The sequence below is a fragment of the Carcharodon carcharias genome, chromosome 18 (assembly GCF_017639515.1).
Source record: "Carcharodon carcharias isolate sCarCar2 chromosome 18, sCarCar2.pri, whole genome shotgun sequence".
Lineage (NCBI taxonomy): Eukaryota > Metazoa > Chordata > Chondrichthyes > Lamniformes > Lamnidae > Carcharodon > Carcharodon carcharias.
The window spans coordinates 70,837,047-70,864,308 of NC_054484.1; the positions used below are offsets into that span (position 1 = coordinate 70,837,047).

General features: G+C 41.6%; 2 protein-coding genes across 8 annotated transcripts in view; one reads left to right on the forward strand and one right to left on the reverse strand.

Moving 5' to 3' along the window:
• The window catches only part of caska (calcium/calmodulin-dependent serine protein kinase a), a 494,230-nt gene that overhangs the window by 179,559 nt on the left and 287,409 nt on the right, over positions 1 to 27,262 (reverse strand). For 4 of the 6 annotated variants that reach the window (XM_041210838.1, XM_041210837.1, XM_041210836.1 and 1 more), the window contains exons 6-8: positions 17,101 to 17,203; positions 1,295 to 1,470; positions 804 to 926 (exon numbers count right to left, since the gene is read on the reverse strand). In XM_041210838.1, the coding sequence (XP_041066772.1) occupies positions 804 to 926; positions 1,295 to 1,470; positions 17,101 to 17,203 (402 nt within the window). Of the gene's footprint in view, positions 1 to 803; positions 927 to 1,294; positions 1,471 to 17,100; positions 17,204 to 22,084; positions 22,108 to 22,983; positions 23,015 to 27,262 lie in introns of those variants that run through there. The other 2 variants (XM_041210839.1, XM_041210840.1) reach the window with 2 other exon arrangements.
• LOC121290408 (probable G-protein coupled receptor 34) overlaps positions 22,781 to 27,262 on the forward strand; it is a 64,935-nt gene continuing 60,453 nt past the window's right edge. For both annotated transcript variants that reach the window (XM_041210845.1, XM_041210843.1), the window contains exon 1: positions 22,781 to 22,950. The gene's annotated coding sequence lies outside the window, so the exon portion shown is untranslated. The remainder of the gene's footprint in view (positions 22,951 to 27,262) is intronic.

Genomic DNA, 27,262 nt, shown 5'->3' on the forward strand with positions numbered 1-27,262 from the left:
CCTCCTCCCGCTTGCTGCCTATCCCACTTGCCACATTCCTCTCCAACCCTCCTGCTCCCTACCCTTCCCACTCCCTGATCACTCACCATTTCATTCCCTAGCCCTCCCAGGCACAGCTCCTCTCGCTCCCTCCCTCCATCTCACTACCCATCTCCCAAGCCCTCGGTCACAGCAAAGGTTCAGGAGAGGGATGCAGTGAGGGATGTGGCAAGTGAGGGGGAGTGGGAGGGTTGGGGAGCTGGAGAGTTGGCAAGCAGGAGGATTGGGGAGCAGGAGGGTCAACGAGTGGGAGGTAAGTAGAAAGAGTTGGCATATTTGCTTATGTTTTTTAAATAATTTAATTTAGAAGTTATTCCATTTACAAATATAGCAATTTAGGAATATATAGTATTTAAATCTTCAGGATATAATGTTTTAATGTTTTTTTGACGATGAAGGTCCTCCTGAACCTAACTATAGCTTTTACATTGGTTGTAATGGGAAAATCTTATTCGCTTAACATTGTTTCATTTAAAGTTGCACTTCTTAGGAATACAACTACAACGTTAAGCAATGAATTACTGCATTACATTATTGAAAGTACCCTTATTATTCAACCAATTGCAAATAATCCATCCATTATGCTAAAACCAATATGAACAAATTAATCAACTGTATTTAGGAAATTATATCATTACCAATTTGGTGAATAAAAATTGCTTTCCAAATACATCTATGTGAATGTTATCTCCTAGTGCTTAGAAAAATGGCTGTGCCTAAACTGGAACATCAACTGGCGATAAACAATTAAAAAAAAAATGCACCTTAAGCCAAGGATGGTTGAGTGCCTCATAAACAGTTATCCTTTCTGCAGGGTCCAACATGAGCATACGACGGACCAAATCCTTTGCACTCTCGGAGATATGGATCCATTGCCTAGGGTTCATCTATATGAAAAAAAATTGAGAAACACTCAGTTGACATTGTGACTCTGTCAGCATTAACCATAAAATCTCAACTTTCAATCCATTGCTTCCATTCAATTGTAACCTAAGTATAATTCTCATAACTACATTTGTAAGATGCTGGATGACCAAAAAGCTGTTATGTGTGAAAAGTTAATTTTAATAGATGAGGAGTAATAAAAGGAAAACACATAGTTAAGAAGTAATAAGAATCTGAGGCACAAAAGTAATGAAAAAGATAGAATTCTACTACATATGCTTCAGAGGAAGTATAAAATATATCTATCAGTGTTTGGTGGAGCACCTCAGAGGTAGGGGATGCCATAAGAGAAAAAAAAAATCACATTTACCTTATGTTTTCCTTTAATAATAGCATCAAACAATCTTTCCTTTGTTCCATAAAATGGCAAACAGCCACTAAGAAGAATAAAAAGTATAACTCCGCAACCCCAAACATCAACTGGTTTTCCATATGGTTCCCTTTTGACAACTTCTGGTGCCATGAAATGTGGTGTTCCTACACGACCTAAGTGGAAACGTAAAAAAAGGCCAACTTTCAAAGCCATGACATTATCATCACGAGCCCCTTTAAAACAATAGGCAACGTGCCAGATTGCGATCACACATTTTGGTCAAAAATGGAAAGTGAAGAGATATGGAAAAACATTAGTATAAAATACATAATATCTTTATTTGAAATTCTCTCTCATTTTCATTGTGACATCAACGCATTAATTTTAAAGCATCTGTTAAAATAGCAGAGAGGAGAAATTCATTGATGAACATGTTTATGCAGTAGTATTCTGCAACATCAATTCAAGTGCTAGTTTCTTAATTTTTCTGCAAGAAAAATCCAAAAAAGCTAATAATGAATTGACCTGGATTGTGATTATCTTATGGAGGATGCCAAATTCTTCTGTAATGATGTTAATGAAAATCTGGTTCATGGTTTGCATGTTTTAGGGTATAACTTTTAGGAATTAAAGTTCTAACTGCAGGTAAATGGAACATCTGATTGAGAAACTGATGAGGAACTCTGAAGTAAGTGCAATTCGAAATAAAACCAGAAAATGCAGGAAAAGCTCAGCAGGTCTGGCAGCATCTGTGGAGAGAGAAACAGAATTAAAGTTTTGAGTCCGCATGACTCTTCTTCAGAGCTTTGCTTTCATCTAAGTGGAATTCGAACAATCTTGAAGTGAATTACAGTTAAAAACCAACCAATGTTTATCTTCTAGATCAGAGAGAGATGTTCAAACACTGAACAACAGATGACCCATTCTAGGCCTCTTGGTAGATTCAAGACTACTCTCCTTTTCCTAATAGTAAAAAATTGTTCTATTATTTATTATCCCTTGCAATTTTTAAAAAAAACTCTTTAGTAACTCTGTTTTTTCAGCCTTTGATGTTCTTTGTACCTCTCCTGTTGGCCAGGCTCTGTACGTTTTTTGTTTTAGTTTTATGTTGTCTCTTACCTCTTTAGTCATCCATAACTTTCTTTTGGTAAATAGAGCTATATAAACTGGTTCTGTATCATATGAACATACAAAAGAGAAGTAGACCATTTGGCCCTTCGAGCCTACTCTGCCATTCATTAAGATCATGGCTGATTTGTTTGTATTACTAATTTCACATTACCATCTACCCCTTTGATTCCCTTGCCTAATAAGAATCTATCTACCTCCATCAAAGATATTTAATGATCCCGCCTCCAGAGGCAAACAGTTCCAAAGTCGCACAACCCTCAGAAAAAAATTTCTTATCTCTATCCTAAAAGGGGCGCCCCCTAATTTTAAAACACTGCCCCCTAGTTCTGGACTCACCCACAAGAGGAAACATCATTTCCATGTTCACCTTATCAAGGCTGTTCAGGGTCTTATACACTTCAATCAAGTCACCCCTCACTCTTATAAACTCCAGTGGAAATAAGCTCAGTCTATCTAAACTTTCCCCATCAGACAACCCACTCATTCCAAGTATCAATCTAGTAAACCTTCTCTGAACCGCCTCTAATGCATTAACATCCTTCGTTAAATAAGGAGACCAAAACGTTAATCGAGATGTGATCTCAAACGTCTCGTCTTCTGTCATTTTACCTACTAACAGATTTGAGTAGTTCACTGTGGACAGCCTCGATCTCATTCCACTGAAGTCAGCCTTACCTTGGAACCTTAGTAGCTGCTTTTTTCCCTTTCAAACATTATGTCGAACTCAATCATATTCTGGTCATTAAACAGACGTTCATAAACCAGGCTGTTAACTAAACCTGGAGTATTACTCATTACTAAATCTAATATGGCATGCCCCCAGTTGGTTCCCGGACATGCTGCTGCAGAAAATTATCTTGACATTTGTAAAAAACTTACTAGTTTTCTGACAGATGCTTGTCTGCTTATCCCAATCTATAAGTTAAAACCATCCTGCCTCTACTACGTGCTTGTCTAATCTCTATATTTATACAATCTACCACTTCACAGCTCCTACCACTGGGCCTGTACTGAACTTCCACTACTTTATTAAATCCTTTTCTATTTCGTTTTTCCATCCAAAATCATTAAGCACCACCCCTCTTCGCTCATTTATCTAATCTTTCCTGTTGAATTCATAATCTAGTAAATTTTGTTCCCAATCACATGTCTCCATAATAGCTGCCATGTCATAACTTCCAAGTTAAATTTGCATCTGCAGTCCATTCAATTTTTTTCTTATGTACTGTGTATTGGTATAAATAAGGTTATTTGAGTTACATAACCTAACCTGTCCTCCTTGTTTTGCTCACTAATGTTTTCTGGCATGGACACAATGGGTCAAATGGTCTCCTTCTGTGCTGTAAGTCTATGTTTCTTATTTCTCTCTCCTAGTTAAAATGCACCTTAACAAGGCAATTTTCAATCTACATTCATCCACGAGCATGAACGATTGCCATAATTTAAAAAAATGGTGAGCCAGTTAGGTGATCTTTGGCAAATAGAGTCATAGAGGTCTACAGCACAGAAAAAGGCTCTTCGGCACATCGAGTCTGTGCCGGTCAAACATGTACCTAACTATTCTAATTCCATTTTCCAGCATTAGGCCTATAGCCTTGTATGACATGGCGTCGCAAGTGCACATCCAAATACTTCTTAAATATTGAGGGTTTCTGCCTCTACCACCCTTTCAGGCAGAGAGTTCCAGATTTCCACCACCCTCAGTGAAAAAAATTTTTCCTCACATCCACTCTAAACCTCCTGCCCCTTACTTTAAATCTATGCCCCCTGGTTATTGATCCCTCCATCAAGGGGAAAAATTCCTTCTTGTCTATGCCACTCATAATTTTGTGCACCTCAATCTCCTCTGCTCCAGGGAAAATAACCCCAATCTATCCAATCTCTCCTCATAACTAAAAACTCTCCAGCCCAGACAACATCCTGGCAAATCTCCTCTGCACTCTCTCTAGTACAATCACATCCTTCCTATAATGCGGATTCCAGAACTGCATGCAATACTCTAGCTGTGGCCTAATCAGCATTTTATACAGTTCCAGCATAACCTCCCTGCTCTTATATTCTATGCCTCAGCTAATAAAGGCGAGTATCCCATATGCCTTCTTAACCACCTTATCTACCTGTCCCGCTACCTTAAGGGACTGGTGGACATGCACACCAAGGTCCCTCTGATCCTTGGTACTTCCCAGAGTCCTACCATTCATCTTGAATTCCTGTGCTTTGTTTGTCCTGCGCAAGTGCATTACTTCACACTTATCCAGATTAAATTCCATTTGCCACTGATCAGCTCATTTGACCAGCCTGTCTATATCCTCCTGTAATCTAAGGCTATCCTCCTCACTATTTACCACCCCATCAATTTTCATGTCATCCGCAAACTTACTGATCAACCATCCTACATTCAAGTCTAAATCGTTTATATAAAGCACAAATAGCAAGGGACCCAACACCGATCCCTGTGGAACCCCACTGGGCACAGGCATCCAATCACAAAAACACCCCTCGACCATTACCCTCTGCCTAAAACAAAAGCAGAATATGGGTATGGAGTAGTGAGCTTTCTAAGAGTTAAACAAAGAACTAAATATCATATGGATAGTATATGATTCTGGGAGAAAAATCCCTCGTCTCTATCACCACATCATCTTTGCATAGATTAGGGCCATCCTACCATAGACATATCAGCAATGGCTTCCAGTATGCCTCAAAGAACACACAGAACAAAAATACACAAACGTTTGGACCTGGAAGGGCTTTTGTAAGCATTATATTTAAAAGTGCTCCATTAGACTACAAATTATAAGCCACTGATTTACTCTGTTAGACCAAAAACATATTGACCAAGTGCCTCCAAAAATGCAAAAGTTACCCGTAACTTCTGCATTCCACAGCGTCAGATTTGGGGGGTCAACTCCAAGAATGCAATGGGAATCCCTTTGGCAAGTTCCCAGGCAATTGCCCAGAAGTGCTAACTTCCTCTGGACAATTGTGCTGCGCTGGGAACCATCCAAAAATGCGGTTTAAAGCGCAAACTTCAATGGTTCCTCCGGGGTTATGCCAATAATTACCCACAAAAAGTTAGAAGAATTAAAACCACTTCTAACTTCTGGGTAACTATTGTAAAGATCCAGACCCACCCCAGGGGACTCCCCCACACCCCCACCCCTCCATATGATTCGTGCCATCCCCCACCTCCACGACAACCCACCCCACCCCCAACCACTGACCTCGGACGCCCCAACCTCCAGACACCCGCAACCCCCAAATCCTATCCACTTACCTTGGACACTTAACTTCCCTCGGCCTGTCAATTTCCCTGGCCCTTAAAGTTACCTGCTTTATGGCAGCAAGTGATGTAAAAAAAGGGGCTGTGGCCCCCTTGAATACGCTGGAACTAGACTTCGCTGGGGCCTGCAAGGATTCTTTCAATGCAGGCCCCAAGCAGCTCTGGCGAATGGAAGTGGCAACGCAAGTTGAGACCGGGTAAGTGGTCTTAAATTCTAATCTCTGTGGGCCAGCACTTTCCGGTGCTATTCGGAAGTTATGGCCCATTATTTGAAAGCATTCATACAATGATTCCTATATCAATTTACTCTAAAAAATCTGGGTACAATACACATAGCAAGGAATCCAAAATGCAGAAACAAGCTAAGCAAAGCATGAGTAATAAACTGATGGAAGACACCAATTGCTTCTGTTTTTGTTATATTGTCCTTATAAGGTTGGAAATGATGATGAACTAAATAGACAGATATCGCAAAATATTTAGAAATCACCCTAATTACTTAAGAAATTACCTAAAACTATATTCCAAAGAGTGGTGACACCTGAAGTCCATATCTGTCTACCAGCGGGATGCCAGAATAAATAATTTCAGGTAAGGCATTACCAGTTGTCTCAGGTGTATCTGTCAAATTCAAAGAGAGTGTGGTTTTATTTATAAGTGATAATTAGTATTAAATAAGTAATGGGTGAACAAATAGGGCCATGGAAAATGATAAGGAATGTGCAAAATAAATTACAAGACCCATATTTACTTCTTGACATATTTTACCATGCCAAAGGCCAACAAAAATGTCCCAAAATATAAAAGCATAACATTCATTTGAAAACAAATGATTTGCTAGGTTATAGTATTAGCAAACTGGGCAAAACATGAGACAGCAGTGCCAAGCAGCAACTTCTTCTGCACTATTCCCCCCACCCCCTTGGATCATGCATTGTAAACAGGTAAGGCAGGGAATTTGATAAGATAAGACAACATTGGTTAAGTAATTTTTCTCATGGCTGAATCTAGAATCATCTGACTTAGTAAGGGTGGGGGATATTTCTTAAGCTCTAAATATGTCATATAGATGGGTCATTCCCCCTCACCATCCTCTGTTTTGTATTATTACACAGACAAGTGTAAGATGCAGCTATAACATTAAAATCATTCCACAGAATGAGTGTACATCAACATTCTTCTACAGGACTAGATGATACGAAGTTTCAAAGTAGCATGTGCCAGCAAAGGCAAAGAACAAGCTGTGAGCAGAAAGATATAAGAGGCATGTTACTAGCTAGGAGAAAGGACTAGGGGACCATAGGGGAGGATGGGAAAACGAAGCCTAGGGAAAGAGGAGAAAGATCTGTAATTAATATTTACTCAATCTATGATGACCAAAATAAAGATTGCAGCCATGTTGTCCTAATTAATTGAATGAGGTTCTCCCTGTTATTGTTCTTAATTAGCAAATTCTAATGAGGTTTTTGGGCATCTGTCTTGCAAAAAGTGCAGTTTTCCCCACTAGATTCTTTTCTCTAACACAGTGGGTGGCAAAGTTGCGTATGCGAATCTTCTTGGAGCGTGATAATTTCTTTAGGGGTACTTAAATTGTGTCATGCAGACTTTGTTTTAATACATCAATGAATGCAAATAAAGTATCTATTAGCTAGCAAATGCATTTACAACATGGTCAAAACTTTGTAATTAGTTTCTTTCGTCGTATTGTTAAGAAATGAAGCTAGAGTATTTCCCTAATTTTCAAATGTACCAATAAGACTACAGCAAATGAAGAAAATATTTACACAGTTTGCATCCAATGAACTTATAACATGGCATCAAACTGTATGCCACTATTAGAGCTTTTCGAGTTGTACCTTCTCCATTTGTATAGGGTAAATGCCAAACATGAGAACCTAACCATTCAAAATGGCCAGACGTCTAAAAACAGGGTACATTTAAAAAAAAAAACTACTAGCGATGAGAATGAAACTACAAGCAGTCATAATGACTTATTTCCACATGAAAGCTCTGCCCTGGATCGCAAAGCGAAACAAAGAAACGTAAATACGACGAAAAATACTTTGAGATTGGATTCGTTTGGACTAGGCCTGATGAAGATCCTAAACCATGTGGAGAGATGCTTTAGAACAGTAGTTTAAAAGAGTCTCTTTTATACAGACATTTAGAAACGAAACACGGGCAATACAATGACAAACCACAAAAATTTTCTGAATGAGCAATGTCACAACTTTTGGTTGGCAAGAAAGTTTTATTCTCTGTTGCAGCAGATGACAAACCAAATACTCTTGAAACATCATACCTTGTGAGTTACAGAGTAGCAAGGTCAGAGAAGCATCATACTATAGCTGAGGAACTAATACCACACTGTAATTGAAGGGAAAGCTAGGAAGGTCATTCAAATTATACCATTGTCAAACAACATTTTGCCCTGACACATCGATGACATGGCTGATGATGTTCTGACTCAAATACTGAACTGAATAATTAGCAGCAATCATTTGCTCTGCATCTGGACAAGTCCACAGATGTGGAAAACCTGGCTTATCTCTTAGTTTATGTGAAGTATATTTACACAGGGTCAATACAAGAGGACGTTTTATTTTGCAAACCACTACCCATTCGAACAACAGCTGAGATTTTCCAGCTGCTTGATAGCTTCATCACTGAACATGGAAGTTTGTGGGCAAACGGTGTTGGAATCTGCACTGTTGGAGCTAACTTAATGACAGGGGGGGGCACAGTGGAGCGGTGACTTCTGAAAGCAGTCATCCCAAATGCAACATGGGTACAATGCAGCATATACAGATAAGCATTTGCCACTAAGAACATGCCTACCAACTTAAAGGAGATGCTGGCCAATGCTGAGAGAAAAGTTAACTTTACAAAAACCCATCCCCTGATTTTGTGCATCTTTTCCACTCTATGTAATGTAATAGGAAGTAAACACGTCAATCTGCTACCCCACCAGACATTTGCTGGCTTTCTCATGGCAAAATGTTGAACAGGTTCTTTGAACTGCATTTTGAGGTGAAGGTATTCTCCGGAGATCACCTATTCCCTCTCTGTATGTCTGCATGATGTGGCCTGGCTCTTGCGTCCAGGCTACTTGTCAGATATTTTCTCACCTAAATGAGCTAAATATAGGACATCAAAGGCTGAGCACAACAATATTCTATGCCAGGGCAAAATTGACGACATGATTAAAAAGTTAAATTTTGGACTCGTGTGGAGGGAAACAACACTGAAATACTTCCAAGTCTGCACAAATTAATGACAACTAATAAGCTAAACTTGCAGGACAGCATTAAAGATGACACTAAACAGCATAACACTGAACAGGCACAGCAGTTACACGATTACTTTCCCTCTCCATGGCCAACACAGAGCTGGGTTTACTACCTTGTATCAAATTTGCTTGCAATTTCCACGTGATGTGAAAAGCTGACTCTAAAAGATCAAGAGAATGGCTTTGATGCCATTTGCCACAACGTACTTTTGTAAAAGAGGATTTTCGGCACCCACTGGAACGAAATTAAAGTATTGGCACCATGTGTGCGTTGAAAACAGTTTGCAACTGAAATCATCACCCATTTCTCTCAACTTCTTATGCTAATGCTCCAATAAACAAGCTCATCCATCACACTAATGTAAGTAAAAAAAATTATTAGACATTTGTTTACCTGCAATTATAATGATTTACAAAATGTATGGTCATTAGAGTTAAAAAAGGAACTGCGTGTAGGGATGTCCATAAGGTTGGTAAATCTGAATAAAGGTATGCAACCAAACAAGTTTGGGGGCCACTACTTTTCCTCTTCATTTCTCTGCCTGAAGGCAGGTCTGAGCCACAGCCATGCAACCTCCATCATGGTTAGGGCAAAGAGGCAGGTTCGGAATCCACCCCAGCCAGAACAGGAATTGAACTCAGTGCTGTTGACACCAATCTGATCAACATTAGCTATCCTTGAGCCAACTGGCCTCCCAAGGAGTCAGAGTTGCTGTGGCAACATGCAGTTTTACAAGCACGTTGTGGTCTGGAACTATGAATAGTGATGGTAGAGACTTCAATTTTCTTTCCATCACATGGCTTACCAGGAATGTCTCCTGCTCTTATCACTTGCCATTGGTGCACCATTGTTCTAACAGGAGCTAATTTATCACAGTTAGTGACTACCACTTATTTCTTAGAACTTCATTGCCCAAGAACTTCACTGCAAAATACATAAATGTAGCATGAATGATATTGGTAGAAAATATGTAAATGTTCAATTAATTGCACATTTTTAGCTGTTGTTCACACTTCATATTGCATCTCAACAAAGAATTAGCTGAACTTTCTTAAGACAAGCACCATTCCCTAACCAATAGGATGAACAAGATATCTAGCATCAACCTTCTGCCAATGTCATTCTTGAGCTAGCCAAATTGATTCTACTGATTCCTTCACATCTTCCTATAGCAAAGTACCTTTCCTTTGCTCTGCCCTTTTCTCCAGGTTCCTCTGTTACCAAGTAGACAGTCTCACACTATAAGATTTGGTTGCCATGACTCTATTCTGCTGCTTAGTTGCTTTTTATAGTAAACTTTTCTAGCCTACAGCCCATTCCCTGTCTATCACTGAGATTCTGACTGTACTTCAATGAATTTCCAGTTTCTTTGCTGCTTTGTGGATACTGAACGGAAATCCACTTCGTTTGCAGGATCCCTTTGCAACCTCCATTGCCGCCTTGTGCAAAGACTGTATTCTCTATTGGGTTGTATTATAAGTACCTGGCTTGCCCTATGTCTTCAGATTTCTGCTGCTCACTAAGGATATTTAAGGCTGGATTTTCATCTTGGAGGTGCGAATTGGGAAATTTCCTGATGTTGCAATCCTGCCTCTGTCCGGCAGTGCCAGCTGAGATTTTCATTTGGGGGAGGGGAAGGGGAGAAGGGATGGTGCGTGGAGGGACTGGAGTTGTGCCTGTCACCTCCTGCACCAGCAAAGGGGCACAAATGGTTGCGCAAACTGAGGTGGGTCTAAGCTATTGCAAGACCAATAAAAGGGCTGCCTCAGCCACCATCTTTGTGCCGCAAGAAATACAGGGAGGTCTCTGCTGAAGTTTCAATTAGTACTGGGAGTACAGGCTGAACTTTGACCTGAGTAGTTATTGCCATTGTTGATGTCATTGCTGGCTAATAGCTGAATGTCCCTGTGAAAGTTGGCCTTCATGAAGCAAACCTTAGTTATATCGCAGCCATTGCATGTTCCCTTGACCTCTTGCTCTGCGGCTTGAGAACATCCAATTCTGAGGGACTGCTGATCTAACTCGTCTCTGCTCTCCCTCGCAAGCGGCTACACACTTTCATTTGAACGTGCAGCAGATCACAGCACAGCGCTACAAGTGTGAGCAGCCACCCAGCTGAGGGCCTGCTCCCCACACTCAAGCCTCAGCTACCCCCACACCCCCCCTTTCCCTGCAACCTGAAAAGAGGAAGCCAACCACTAAGCACATCCATGGCTACCTAGCCTCACTTCATCCCAAGGCATGTGTGCACCTCAAGGAGCTCTGGCCCCATTGACCATTGCTGTACAGTATCAACGCATGCCATATTTGTATTTCATTAATGACCTTCTTTCCATCATAAGGTCAGAAGTGTGGATGTTCGCTGACGATTGCACCATGTTCAGCACCATTCGCAGCTCCTCAGATACTGAAGCAGTCCATGTCCAAATGCAGCAAGACCTGGACAATACCCAGGCTTGGGCTGACAAGTGGCAAGTAACATTCATGCCACACAAGTGCCAGAGAATAACCATCTCCAACAAGAGAGAATCTAATCATCGCCCCTTGACGTTCAATAGCATTAACATCGCTGAATCCCCCTCTATCAACATCTTGGGGGCTACCATTGACCAGAAACAGAACTGGAGTAGCCACATAAATAACGTGGCTACAAGAGGTCAGGGGCTAGGAATTCTGCGATGGGTAACTCGCCTCCTAACTTCCAAAAACGTCCACCATCTACAAAGCACAAGTCAGGAGTGTGATGGAATGCTCCCCACTTGCCTGGATGAGTGCAGCTCCCAAAACACTCAAGAAGCTGGACACCATCCAGGATAAAGCAACCTGCTTTATTGGCATCACATCCGCAAACGTTCACTCCCTCCACCACTGCAGCACAGTAGCAGCAGTGTACACCATCTGCAAGATGCGCTGTAGGAATTCACCAAGGCTCCTTAGACCGCACCTTCCGAGCCCACAACCACTACCATCTAGAAGGACAAGGGCAACAGATAGATGGGAATACCATCGCCTGGAAGCGTCCCTCCAAGTCACTCACCACCCTGACTTGGAAATATATTGCCGTTCCTTCACTGTCGCTCAGTCATAAGCCTGGAACTTCCTTCCTAACAGCAGTGTGTGTGTACCTACACCACATGGACTGCAGCAGTTCAAGGCGGCAACTCACCACCACCTTCTCAAGGGCAACTAGGGATGGGTAATAAATGGTGGCCCAGCCGACAAAGCCCACATCCCATGAATGAATTTTTAAAAAAGATTTGCATAGCCATGGTGATGCTAGTCTGCCTCTGTCAGAGGTGAACACTTCACTAGTAATCAGACCACAAATCCCCAACCCCCACTATAAATTACACCAACTTAATGAAGCACTAAGCACATGGAAAACACACTTACTGACCCAAGTTGTTCTTCTACTCTAATACTAGAATATTTCAGCTATCAAGCAGCTGGGTTGGCAGAGGTGGGGGTTGGCGGAGCTGGCTGCGTGGCACTGTATTTGCAAGGAAATTCTAGTCTAGTTTGATAGCATGCTGAGCACTGGACATCGGACATCAGGAGGAGGGAAGAAGTCCGAGAAAGCAGAGTCACATCAGACTAGTGCACCAGCACAGATACGTGCACTCCATAGTGGGTCCATGCATCGTGTTAGAGTCTTTGCCACTGGCTAAGAAGCACAGCACTATTGCGCACGAGGAGGAGTTTGATGCAGAGACATCAGTGGACAGTCCCCCTTGGAGGGGGGAGTACTGTCACACTGCTGCTCCACTGAGGAAGGCCATCAGCAGTCACAGTTTATAGCTCAGTACTTGGAGCAGCAGCCGATGTCTGGAGTTCCGCGAGTATAGCGAGCTAATGCACTGCGAATGGAGGAGTCCATGGAGCTAATGAGCTTGACCATGGCTCAGGGATCCCATCGCATGAGCTCCGCCCATGAGAGTGGCCAACATGATGGCCAGCCACATACAAGCATCCTGAAGTATATGAAAGATCAGCGTGATGTCCTGCACAGGGTAGATGGCTCCTCTGTGGCCTGGACCAGATGGTGCAGGACCTGGACAGATTGGGTACATGTGGAGCTAAACACCCTGAACAGAACAGTAGCACAGGTGGCCCAATGGTGGCTGAAGGGAATGCCAGCTGCGTCCTAGCAGCAGACTCCCTCAAATCAGCAGGAAAGCACACCTAGGACTGAGGATGTTCAAGCAGAGGATGAGGGTTCCATGAAGCTTATGGGAAGCTCACCATCCTCGGCTTCCATGACCCGACTGAGAGGGAGCATCAGTCATGCAGCTCCCAGTGACAATGGCTGCCCCTGCAGAAATGCACACGGCATAGTTGCAGGAAGGGCTTCAACGACGAGGCCCATCACCGCAGTCCTCACAGCCACATAACCAGAGACGTGAGCAGGCTGTCTCCATCACCTGCGAGGCAACAAGGGCAGCACCTCGTAGCAGCGTATGTGTCCAGAGGGCACCATGTCACCTTGATTACTGAGTGGGTCACCTTGATGTGTTATATATATGTGTTGGGAGAATAAATTGTTTCATTCACTATTAAATTAACAGGTTTATGCAATGGTCTGCGTAGTATTTACAGTTCTACAACAAACAGTATTTACAACAAACAGAATTCATCAGGTGCTCACCAGTGCATTTGGCGATGGGGCCAGTAGTCCATCTATATTCAACGGCACTGTGAAAAATGTTGGCTTGATCGACCTCCATGTGAAGGCTCAGGCCTTTTCCAGTGCCAGGCTTGTGTTTCATCATTATTTACTCAGGGTCCCTCACTTGAACTGCTGCTGAATCACTAAGCCCCTTGTAACAATGGGACCCTGCATGGAACCCTTTACATCCTCCTGCCCTTGTAGTGCCATCTCTGAGGTTTGCCTTCCTCACCTTAGTCTTCTTCCTCAGATTTCCCTGGTCCTCCCTCTTTCCTTGTTCTGCTCCTTCTCCAATGATATGGGGCCTTCCTTGCACTCTACCTCCATTGGCGCCAGTCCCTCTGCTGTGCCATGTTGTGTTGCATGCAACACATGATGTCCAGATGAGAGACCCTGCCAGACGTGTACTGTAGGATCCAACTAGAGTGGTCAAGGTATCATAATCTCATCTTGTGCTCTGGTATGCAGGTGGCTCCCATTGTACCATTGTTGCTTGAGTATCTCACAGGGGAGTTAAGGGTCACCTCCTCAGCGGGTACCCGATGTCATCCAGAATCCATCCATGTACCCTGGTTTGGAGAGCTGAGGCAGGCTTGACTCCCTCAGTATAAAGTCGTCTGGCAACTGTCAAGGTGGCAGAAAGTTCTTCCGATGTTTATTTGTATTTTTAATGGGATGTGGTTGCATTTGTTGCCCATCCCTAATTGCCCATGAACTGAGTGGCTTGCAAGGTCATTTCAGAGGGCAGTTAAGAATCAACCATATTGCTGTGGGCTTGGATTCACATGTAGGGCAGACAAGTAAAGATGGTAGATTTCCTTCCCGAAGGTCAGTGGTGAACTAGCTGGATCTTTACGACAAGCGATAATTGTTCCATGGTCACCAATACTGAGACTAGCTTCATATGCCAGATTTTATTAATTGAATTTAAATTCCCAGCAGCTGGTACGGTGGGACTTGATCCCGTTTCCCTGAGCATTAGCCTGGAACTTTGGATTACTAGTCCAGTGACATCAACACAATGCCACCATCTCCCCTATGGTCACACACCAGCTGGACATTGATGGAATGGCAGCCCTGCCTGTTAAAAGGCCTATTAGGTCTGTCTGTGGGTGCCTTGATGGGAACCTGTGCAGTCAACCACAGCCTGGACTGGATGGAAGCCAGCTATTGATGGGAAACAAACTGCCCTCTTACACTTTGGAGTTTGGGGGTGGGGGGCGGGGGGAAGCATTATTTGGAAAGCTAATCAAGTCAGCTACTCTTGCAAAGAGGGCATCTGTGACAATGTGAATGTAGCTGAGAGCAGCCATTTGAGAGGTCCCACAGCGGTCAGCAGTACAGCCCTGAAATGAACCTGAGGTGAAGAAGTTGAAGGCCACTGTCACACCTACAGGGCCCGTTGATGGGTGGGAACAATTCATCATTAAAGGAAGGCACAGATGTTGGTCACTGCCTCCCTGGACAGTCAAAGTCTCCTCCTTCACTGGTGCTTGGACATCTCCAGGTAGGTGAGCCTGTTGCAAGAGACCCATTGCTTATGGTATTCATAGGTCCTCCTCCTTGGCCTTGTCTCCTGAGTTACTGCCTCTTGCCTTCCTGGGAACCTTCCTGGTGGTGCTTGACATAGTCGCTGCACTATCTTAATGGCCTGCAGGTGCAAGGAAGCTGCAGCTATCTTCAGTGGCAGTCTTCCTTTCTTCCCTTATGTGGTTGACTGCACATGTTTCCATCAAGGCACCCACAGACAGACCTAATAGGCCTATTAAGAGGGAGGGCTGCCATTCCATCAATCTCTGCAATCAAATTAACAACACACCCAATGTCATTCACTGTTCATGCGGGCTGCCAACCCAGCCCTTTTCCTGTGCAATGAAAATAGGCAGCACTGGAAATGGGGGCAAGATTTCTGGATCTGTGCTGCCACCACCACCACCGGTTTTTTCCCCACCCAACTCCCTTTGGCCCGAGATGGGACTGCTAAATCTGGCCCCTTACACTCCATACTGAGCTAGCTTTGCTCTGTTCCTGTTTGGTCCCATACTGTCATTGATTCTGCTTTGTCTGACTTTTGCTTTGCTGCTTGCTTTGTGTGGTTGCTAACTCTACTCATCCTTCAGAACTATAATGCCACTCATCCCCAGACTGGGAAGGACAGACCACCACCACCACAGCAGCAGCAGTTTGTATTTACAATGTCTTGAACATAATGCAACTTCCCAAGATGCTTCACAGGAGCTTTATCAAACAAAACGCCAAGCCATACAGGGAGATGCTAGGGCAGATGGCCAAAAGTTTGGTCAATGAGGTACGGTTTTAAGGAGCATCTTAAAGGAGGAACGAGAGGTAGAGGGGTTTAAGATTTTGGCAGCTAAGGCACAGTTTCCAATGGCAGAATGATGAAAACAAGGATGTTTATGTGGTCAGAATTAGAGGAGCACAGAGATATCAGAGGATTGTAGAGCTGGAGTAAATTATAGTTATGTAACGATGAGGCATGGAGGGGTTTGAAAACAGATGTGAATTTTAAAATTGAGGCTTAACCAGAAGCCAATGTACGTCAACTGCTACTGTTGACCCAGTGTGCTCGTCACTTCCACAAAGCAGTTCCTTGGACTTGCTCAGCCATCTGCATTGATTCTGCAGATTTAACTTTCACCACCATGGTTTGCTGGACTTCTCTTAGCTATTGGGTTTCACTCATGTTTCTTACTCCTTTGCTGGTGTATTGGTTCTGCTGGTGCAGATGATTAATCATCTCTGTTGGATGCCTCGGGTGGACACAGAGGTTGTTTCCCCTGGCTGGAGAATCAAGATAATGGGGCACAGCCACAGGATAAGGGGCGATCGTTTAAGACCGAGACGAGGAGAAATTTCTCCACTCAGAGGGTTGCGAATCTTTGGGACTCCCTACTCCAGAGGGTTGTGGAAGCTCCATTGTTGAGTATTAAGGCAGAGAGAGATAGATTTTTGATCTCTCAGAGAATCAAGGGATATGGGGAGCAGGCAGGAAAATGGAGTTAGGCTGAAGATCAGCCATGATCGTACTGAAAGGCGGAGCAGGCTCCAGGGGGCATAGTCTACTCCCAATCCTATTTCTTACGTTCTTATGTAGTATCCCTCTTTGGCTCAGTGTTAATTTTTGTCTGATTATTCTTCCTTGAAGCACTTTGGGGCGTTTTTCTACAGCAAAGGCAATATATAAATATAAGTTGCTGTTGCAATATCGATCAGTTCTATGACAGCAAATGACATTCCAAGTTCCAATTTAATTTCAAACTCACCAAAAAATGAAAGGTAATCAACCTAAAACATTAGCTTTTGCTTCTTTCGCCACAAGTGCTGCCTGTCTTGAGCATTTCCAGCATTTTCTGTTTTCATTTCAAATTTCTGCAGTATCTTGTTTAGAAGGCACAAAAGTAACTGCGCTTACCTCCAGCAACAAGCCCAGATTCTCCTAATTGTATGGCCACTCCAAATCCACCGAGTTTCACAGGTGCTGAGTTTTCCTTCGAAGCAAGTAACACACAGTGTGGCTGCATGGGAAAGAATCAAATAGTTTGTGCATAAAGAAAACTGCTATTGACAAGAATAAAACTTCCTCTTTTTAGATTTATAGTAGAAAAAGACTAAGCTGTTGAATTTGAAACTTCCACTTACTTCATTACTCTGAAAACCTAAAAAAGTGTTTCAACTCACTATCATAACTATAGTTAAATTGAACACAGGTGAGAGAAGCAGCCATATAATTTTTAATTACAAAAGATTTATGCCTTTTTACATAGTGGTATGGTTCATTTCAAAGGTTCTTTATGCTTCTAAACGTAGTTCGAGTCAGTCGAGGACCACACTTTGTGTAGAACTTCTTCAGTGACAATTTCATGGAAATCAGCAAAAGTTTGCATTATTTCACTCATCCCTCTATTTCCATCCATTATGTTTCAATGCTTTCACTGAAAAGTTGATTCTATGCAAAATATCAGCACTTAGGAAGTTTTGACCATAGAATACAGGAACATAGGTGTACAATATGTATAATTGTGTCAGGTAAGTGAATACATAATTCAAAGGTAAACCACAGTAACGTCCTAAAACGGCATTATACATCCAAGATTTACTTAAAACATTTAAAATACAAGCATATGAGAACCTGGTCCCCCACTGAGGGCTTAGGGATGAAAACATCCATTCCTGAACCTCTTCCTCAATTACCATTTTTCAATTATTCTCATTTAAAAAGCCGAATGCTAAGTACTGGAAGCCAAGCCGGCAATGCAACATGTTTCTGAGCTGTTTTCTTAAATGTAGAAAATCATTAAAAAAAAATACATGCAGGCATTTTCTTTTTAATACAACCCAAGACTTGAGTCCAAGGCCACTGATGATTTGTAATGTGGAATATCCCTTTATCTTGAAATACTTTCTCGTTTGGGTGCTCTGGTAAAGATTAAACATAGATAAATACAAAGATAAATTCTATTGACCACTATATAAGAAAAGGGAAGTAGCATTCCAGACAAATTATACAACAAAGCAGAAGCATTTCACAATAGGATATTGGTTTGGTTCCAACCGTCGACTAGACTCTGCAGTGGTCTTAGACTCTAGTCTCGACCCATATTTTAAAACAATGCCTGCACTTGTTTTACTTTTTAAAAAAAGCTCAGAAACATGGTACTGCATTGCTGAATTGCACCACATGTGTATGCATTACAAAGGCCAAATGGATAAATACAAACTGAGATGTAGTGAGAGCTTAAAGTTACCAACACATTTCAGAAATTTACACATTGTAACAATGTACATGATGAATGATCTGCAGTAATAAAGAAAAGTGTCGTACTTGCACCGCTGCTGGGCTGACTGCCCTTTGGCTTGGTAAAAAGCCAAGCTGCAGCAGTTTAAGAATCATTGAACTCTTTCAGCTTTATAATTAGAATACTGAGAGACCCTCATATATTGTAATTTTTACTGACCTGTTATGTTGCTGCATTTCGAGAGCATTTTCTAATACTGTAAACTAAAATTGGCTGCAAATTCTTCCAATTATATTTTATAAGCAAAAATGACAAAATTTCTGAGATAACATGAATATTTGATAACAGAAGTTTTCACACGGGCTTGTTGAGCTGCTTGTGGTATTAACCACGCTCATCAATTTTCCCCAGTCAAGTGCAAAAAAGCCTGAGAGAGATTAGCTTGTGTCAACATTCAAAAATACATTGAATCATATAGCACAGGAGGCCACCATTCGGCCCACTGTGTTTGTGGCCAGCTCTTTTGAAAGAGCCATCTAATGAGTTCCACTTCTCAGCTAATTCCCCAAGGTACTGCAAATTTCTCTTTTTCAAGTATTTATCCAATTCCCTTTTGCAAATTACTGATGAACTGCTTCCACCACCTTTTCAGGTGACACATTCCAGATTGCTTTTATGCAGTTAGTTGCTACAATCTCATTTCTGCACTGGATTTTCTTTTTGCCAATTATCTTATATCTGTGCCATCTGTCCCACCAGTGCAAACAGTTCTTCTTTATTTACTCCATCAAAATCCTACTTAACTTCGAACACTTCCATTCCCTTAATCTCTTTGCTCTGAGGAGAACAATCTCAGGTGCTCTTGCCTGTCCACATACCTAAAGTCCCTAATTCCTGCTACAATTCTGGTAAATCTGCTGGTAAATCTACCCCCATCCTTGGCATCCTTCTTGAAATGTGGTGCCACAATATTACAACTGAAGTTTAACCAGTAATTTATAATGGTTTACCACAACTTCTATGTCTTTTGTTCATGTATAGCTGCCCCAAAAGTTGGACAATAAAGGTCTGTGCGCATTCTTCTAACTTCAGACCACAAAGAGAAGTTAGTAACTCTTTCAAGCACAAACTCGTTTCCATCTGTTTCAGATGAAGTTACATTGTTTCATAGTTTGCCATTGTGAGATTTGAACTCTTGATCTTGGGGTTACAAACCCAGTACCATAACCACTTGGCTATTTAGGCCAAGCAAAGGAAGTTAGTAATGTGCACTTGGTTTTGTCCCTATTACCAGAACATATACACTTCAGGTGCAGTGTAAGCAGACTATCAGAAAATCAGACTGTCTGCTAAAATCTATGGAAAACGTGGACATGCAACCAAACATAAATTGTATGCAACCTTGCTCTTAACCACCAAAAGTATCTAAATGATAGTTCTTTTGACCATCAGTGAAAACATCCATAGCCATGACACCACTCTGAAAATGGATAGATTGGACTTAAGGTTTACTTGATATTTTTCTTTAAAAAAAAACGTCCATTAGCCTTCCAGTTACTAGTGTAAGAAGTCTTTAGAGATATGGGAAATACATTAAGTTATTTGGTACAGTCAAGAGAGAATTATGCCAGACATCTGTTGCAGAATATAGGTCAGTTGAATTGAGTAAACCCAAAGCTGTAACTATGGCCACCAGAAGGCTGCTGCGCTCTGCATAATTGTAATGCATTATTTTCAGGAGTGGAGGGATGAAAAAAAGCACCAGAATTAGCAGGCCAGTAATTGCCAAATCAGCTGATAAGCAGGTAAAGCCACTAGAATCATTTCAACCAGTGTGCGCGTGCAGGATAATATTATCAAGTTTAAACAACATCTTATTAACATGCAAAAGGTGACATTATAGCAATAACATATGAACACAAATTAGCTCACGAAGCTGATCTCCTTCACAGAGCAAATGATAGACTTCTGACTTTTTAAAATAACCTCCTCCAGGAAAGCTCAGGAAAGTCTTCACTGGTCCTCTAAAATAATAGTGCTGAACTCCAGAATGCTTAACTAAACATACAACCTATATTTAGCATTTTCCAGTTAGTCTGCAAAACATGGCAGTCTCATTGTTCTTGCAACTGAGGTGCAATCAAGCTGCCAAAAATACCACCTTCAAAAATTTAAGTTAAATTAGCAGACATAAATTAGGTTCCACGTTCCATAAATATTGATTTAAAAAATTTATATTTAACTACATATTCTTTCATCCAATTCCAATATTGATATTTTTATTGGTTTGTTATTCTTTTAAAGTAAATTAAGTTACAGACAAAACCCCCCAAAATGAGTTATAACCATGACACTATTCGCCCCACCTCCCTCATTTGCAGTTGGAGGGTCTGTCTCCAACCTGGCTGAATTCAACTAATTTAGCAGTAACTAAGTCTGGAAATTTCCTGATCTGCATAATTCAGTTATTCAGTAGATGAACCCTGTTGGGTCACTGGAGATAAACAAGCAACATGTTAACGCAACTTAAATCTTCTTGCATTGTGTTGTATTGTCAATTATAAGTAATTTGACAATAGTATGGTCAATTTCCAGGATAATATTCCAGTTTGATTCAGTGCAAACTTGTCCTTTGCACAAATGAAATTTCTCACCTGTGTTGTCAACTTCTGGGAATTAGTTCTATGATAGTTTTGGTATGGGTGGTTATGACTAGCTATCCTGGCCAAATATTTTTTCCAAAGGCCCCACACTTTCTCATTTGTGTTGGCAGATTTTAATAGCTGCCACAAAACCTGGGGATGCAGACAGTCAGATCAAAATAGAGCTGGGTCTATCAAAATGGACTGGGCCTTTCTCCATGACTTTTAGCTCAACCATGACCCAAAACAACAGTGTGCTACTTTTCATTCTGCCAGATGTAAGCAAAGACAACTCTCTTGACCTCACCTAGATAGTTAAAGGTGGAACCGTGAGGGTAATACCACTGAACTGAACAATGGAGGAGAAACTTTGAAGGTGGATGGCTTGGTCAAACATGTCAGAATACTTACAAGGAGAGATGAACCGCTGCAGTCCAAGGTGGCAGCTCACCATCACCTTCTCAAGGGCAATTAAGGATGGGCAATAAGTGCTGGTCTAACCAGCGAAGCCCACATCCTTTGAATGAAAAAAAGTATATGTTGGATAAAATATTGAGTAATTGTGTTAAAAATTACATGGCATTAACCTAAGAGATGCAGGGGTTCTCTGAGTAAACATCTACTTTAAAAAAAAACTTATATCATACATGCTATATTATTGGGGTTATTAAAGCTAATTTAATTCTTATACATGTTATTGACACAGCAGTTGGTAAAGGCTGAGTTATTTAAAATCCCAGAGGGAAACTTTAAACAACTGTCATAACCTATATTTTCAATTGGTATGTTTGAGATGCAACTCCGAATTCAGAAATGAAACCACCAAGCCTTCAGAGGCTTTTTATATAAATTAAATATTTATTACTTTTACAAGGTATTAAACCCACACACATCTACAAATTACTACCATAATAACTATTAAACAAATCCCCAAATTAATCACTCCTAAGATCTTCACCAAGGCAACAATAACCCATAGACTTTAAACAGACAGCAGGCAAAGAATGTTTTATCTTACAAAGTCAAAATGAGGTTCCTTTCAATTTGTTTCCTTTGCAGACAATTGTAGGCTTCCAGACGTTTAGAAATCACATGCCTCTGACTTCCACACACAAAACTCTTCTGTATATACATAGCCTCCCCTTTGAATGCAAATTCTCATGGTATCAGCAGGCCCTTTGAACTCCACCTCTTTTAACAATAAAATCCCTTTCACAGTACCACTTTTATTAGTATCATAAACATATTGCTTGGTGTCTCCTAGCTAGATGTAAGATTTTCACCCCCAGTCTTTCAATAGTTTATTCAACAAAATGCAGATGTCCCCTTTACCTATCTGTTCAGCAGCTCAAGACTACTATACATCAAAGTGCCCAGACTGGTTGGCTTTAATCCAATTAACACACACATTCACACCCACAGACACAGCCCCTACTACAAATCCAATTTAAAATAATTTCCAATAACATTATATACATTAGTATCTCTTTGTGACATACCCAAGGGCACACTGATCTATTATCACTGTCATTATGTATGTCCAACTCAAATTCAAGAGAGCATTATCATAGAGAAGAATTTTAATTTTACTCTAAAATACCATTTAATAGGCATGGCCAGGGGAAAGGAAACAGATGCAAACAGGAAAATGTACAGCGTCAGCAGAACTACCACAGTAGAACGAAAAGCCATAAGCATTTAGTCTACTAGAAATAAAAGAGGAATAGGTTTCAGCTAAGTCTCTCTACATCAAGCAGTTCGAACACTGGGCACCTCCTTATGAAAAGCTAACTTCAAGATCCTTGTGTATCGAAAAAGAAATTTTAATTGATTTGATAACTAACACCGTGTCCATTTACGGACAGGATTAAGACATCTTCACAGGTACGTGATAAGCTTCATTTATATAGAACTTACTTTGAAAATTTACCATGAGTTTGGATGTTTCTTGACTGTTTGCTATAAGAGAAACAAAAAATGCACTGCAATTTTGAAAAAAAAGTATTTTTAAAAATAACAACTTACATCAAACAATCAAACTGAAATAGTTACAGATAAATGAAATTATGAGACACTGAACTTTCAGTGGTATTTGGAAACATTGACAGCGGGGGAGAAGGGTGCACAGTTAATAACTGGCATGGAAAAACCCTTCTCCAATTGCTCATACAGCATCTACGCAGCATTTGTTTCAAAGTTCTGAAATATTTCACATATAAATAGCAATGTACAAAATACTGAAATGAATTAAAAAAACATTCTAACAATTTGCACCAGTAAGATTACTTCACTGTATAAGAGAGGGTGGGGGGAGGGGGGGTGCGATGCAGTAATTGAAAGAGGAAATCATCAGACATCCCTTCAAGAATTCTGCATGAATATATTTGTAAGTGATATTAAACGTTTCGACAGCAAATAATCTGAGATTCTTCCCTATTTGTTGCAACTGAGCATACAAAGAATTAATTTGTTTTAATATAGTACTTTCAATTCTCAGGATGAACCAAAACCCATCACAGCTAATTAATTTTCTTCTGAAGTGCAATGATTGGTGTTTTTACAAGGCAAATGCAGCAGCCAATTTATGCATATCAAGGTCTCTCAAAAAAAAACAAAGGCGATAAAATGACCAGTAAATGTGTTTTAATTGGAGATCAATGTTGATGAGAACACCTGAAGAACTAGCTCGCTGCTCTTTTTGAAATACTGCCAAGGAATGTTTTATACCCATCGAACAGACTTGGTTTGAAATTCATCTTAAGGATGGCATTTTCAACAATGCAGCACTCCTTCAACACTGCCCTGAAGCGTCAGCCTAAGATTATTTGTCCAAATTTTGAAGTACAAATTGAATGCACAAGTTGAATTAGAGTTGAGGTAAAACCACCAAGCCAAATTATCAAATATAAGTATGTTCAAGTAAAAAAAACAGATGAGTTCTTTGAGTAGGATTGGTGCACTGTATCGAATTTTCATGAGTTTGAGAAAATATGCTGGGTTTTCATGGAATCGGGGAGACTTTGGGGGAAGGTGAAAATGGCAGCTGGAATCTGAGTCTGGAATTCCTGGCTCATTCCTGGGGTTTCTGATTTTTAGGGGTGCCTTTAAAGGTGCCAGCTGGTTTGGATTGTAAGCACACACCCTGCACTCCAGACCTGGCCAGCTCCTTTGCGGGATAGGCACGTCCTAGTCCTCCGCAGTTTTCATGGAGTCAGGTCAGCTTTTCCAAGAGTCATGGAGCACAGCAACTCAAGGGGTGTCATGAACCATAGTCTGCATGAGGGAACCTTTTGAAAGCCAAGTTCATGCCCTCCCCCCAGCCAAAGTGTGCCCCCCACCATCCACCCCCTATGGCCCCTCATTCCCCCATGCCATTCTTAGCAGAGAGCCCAGTCATCCATTAGAGTGCTGAAACACCTGAGCTCCAGGGAAAACATTGCTCTGGCTCTCTGTACTCTGCTGTCAATTGCACATTGTTGATTTACACAAAATAAGAGGTCTTAAGTGGTTGCTATTTCAGCTATATATATTTTAAATGGTCTGGATGATTGACATTCTTATTGGCCTCTATAAAAAGCTTTCTTTAAGAAAGTGGAAAGTGATCAGTGAATGACTTTTGTTTTAAAGTTTTTTTTATACATTCTATGATCAATATAGGGCTCATTGGTTCCACACAGTTTATAGGGGATGAATAGGCCTGGAAGTGCTATAGCTTGGCATGGGGACATGAGGGGCCATGGAAAGGGCATGGGAAAATGAGGGCTGGAGGACTTTCCTTTTTTCATAACAAGGATGAAGTCCCACAGCACTGAGGTGGGCCTTTTGAACAGCCTGCCTTGGCAGCTCCTGTGGTTGCCCCTGAACTATGAGGAACATAAGTAGGGTAGACAGGAAAGAACTTTACCCCTTGGCGGAGGGATCAATAACCAGGGAGCATAGATTTAAGGTACGGGGCAGGAGGTTTAGAGGGGATGCGAGGAAGAATTTTTTCACCCAGAGGGTGGTGGGAATCTGGAACTCACTGCCTAAAAAGGGTGGTAGAGGCAGATATAACATTTAAGTAGTATTTGGATGCTCACTTATGATGTCATAGCATATAAGGCTATGGGCTAGTGCTGGAAAATGGGATTAGAATAGTTGGGTGCTTGTTTGACCGGCGCAGATTTGATGAGCCAAAGGACCCTTTTCTTTTCTGTGCTGTGGACCTCTATGACTCTTTTCTGGGTCGGTTGGCTTGACTGCAGTCCGCACCTGCCCATCAACCCTCCCCCATCTCACCACAATGAAAATCCTGTCTTTCCTGGCACTTTCTCTTGGGGCAGGTGGGCCAAGCTGGGAATTTTCCCAACTCCTGCTACCCACCTTGAAGATGAAAATCCAGCCCTGTATGAGACTCAGGCTGGGATTTTCCGGCCCCTGAGCGGCGGGTTCAGTGGTTGCAGCGAACCAGTCAAAAGTCCATTGACTTTGGCGGGACCAGAAGTTCCCGCCAGTGGGCAGGACAATAAAAACCCAGGAGCCAAAAAATGCTTAGTGAAAGCATGCAGCTTACTCCATGTGGCTGCCTTTGAAACCAACTCACCTTGATTAGATCCAAGGTGTTATGGGCAGCTCAGTTTCTCAGACTCTCTCTCATGATTTCCTACATTAAATGATGTAGCATTCTGCAGCCAAATGGAGTGGTGGGATGTGGTCGTCACTGTAAACTTCTCTTACTTTTGAGTTCCTAATCTCAACTATGCTGTTCCACTACAACAATCTTGCATCTCACAGCTGCTTTGGATGGTATAAACTCATGTCTGTGCAGTCTAAAAACATCACAAAAATGGAGTAGAGGAAAATGTTTCAAAATGTATAAACCGCTCAAAGAGAAGATAATGTTTAGGAATTTTACATAACTTACAGGGTACAATTTATTCCTTCACAGAGAGAGAATTGCTAGTTAAAAACAAATATCTCCAGGCTGAGCAGATAAGAATATTCAGGAAAGTGGCATTCATCCCCAAGTAACCAAAGGAACGAAGAAAATCTAAACAAATACTCAATTTCATCCCAAAATAATCAGCATATAAATAATATTGGTTTCAAATTGGGTTTTTAAACTTGCTTTTGTGAGAAAAAGCTAACAGACATTATTTTCATAAATCGAGTTTCTTCTCTAAACAATATATGATATAACGGGCATGAGAAATGGTTACTATTTAAGCCGCAGAGAACAAAGTTATAATGAATAAGGATTAGGAAGGGTATAGACAGTTATTCAGAACTTTCATAATTCTCTTGCTCAAATATCTTTTGCGGCAGAGTTTTAAAAATTCTTTAGCAGGGTGTGGATCTCGCTGCCTAGGCCAGCATTTATTGCCCATTCTTAGTTTCCCTCGAGAAAGTGATGGTGAGCTGCCTTCTTGAACCTCTGCAGTCCATGTGGTATAGGTACAGCCACAGTGCTGTTCGGTAGGAAGTTCCAGGATATTGACCTAGCGACAGTGAAGGAATGGCAATATAGTTCCAAGTCAGGATGGTGTGCAGCTTGGAGAGGAACCTGCAGGTGGTGGTGTTCCAATACATCTGCTGCCATTGTCCTTCTAGGTGGTAGGGCTCATGGGTTTTGGAAGGCGCTGCTGAAGAATCCTTGGTGAGTTGCTGTAGTGCATCCTGTAGATGGTGCCCCCTGCTGCCACGGTGCATCAGTAGTGAAGTGAACGAATGTTGAATGGGGGTGGATAGGGTGCCAATCAAGTGGGTTGCGACCATCCACTCCAGACCTCAATGACAGCATGTGTTTCTTGTTGCGCCATGTGGGAATGCCATTTGAATCTCATGAATGCTCATTATCATGGCAGCTGACTGGAATAACCCCCATGCTGGATCAATAGGACACACCAGCTGGCGAACTGCATTTCACTCATGACTTCGAGGTCTTTCACCTACCGTGCATTGTGCATGCTTGTGGCACCTCTGACTCCATGCCAGGCTTCATTGGCAACACCATAGTGCTTTCGGGGGGCAGTTTCAGAGGCAAAGCTCTACGTATCAGAAAAGCAGTAAGGTGAGGTTGGATTGTAATGTGCTGGAGGGCAAGGGCTCGACTGTGGGGGAGGGAAAAAAAGACAGAGGCAAGTGAAGAGGCTAGAAGGCAAGCACTCGACCAGAGGTGGGGGGGAGAACAGGAGACAAGACAGAGGCAAAGGAAGGG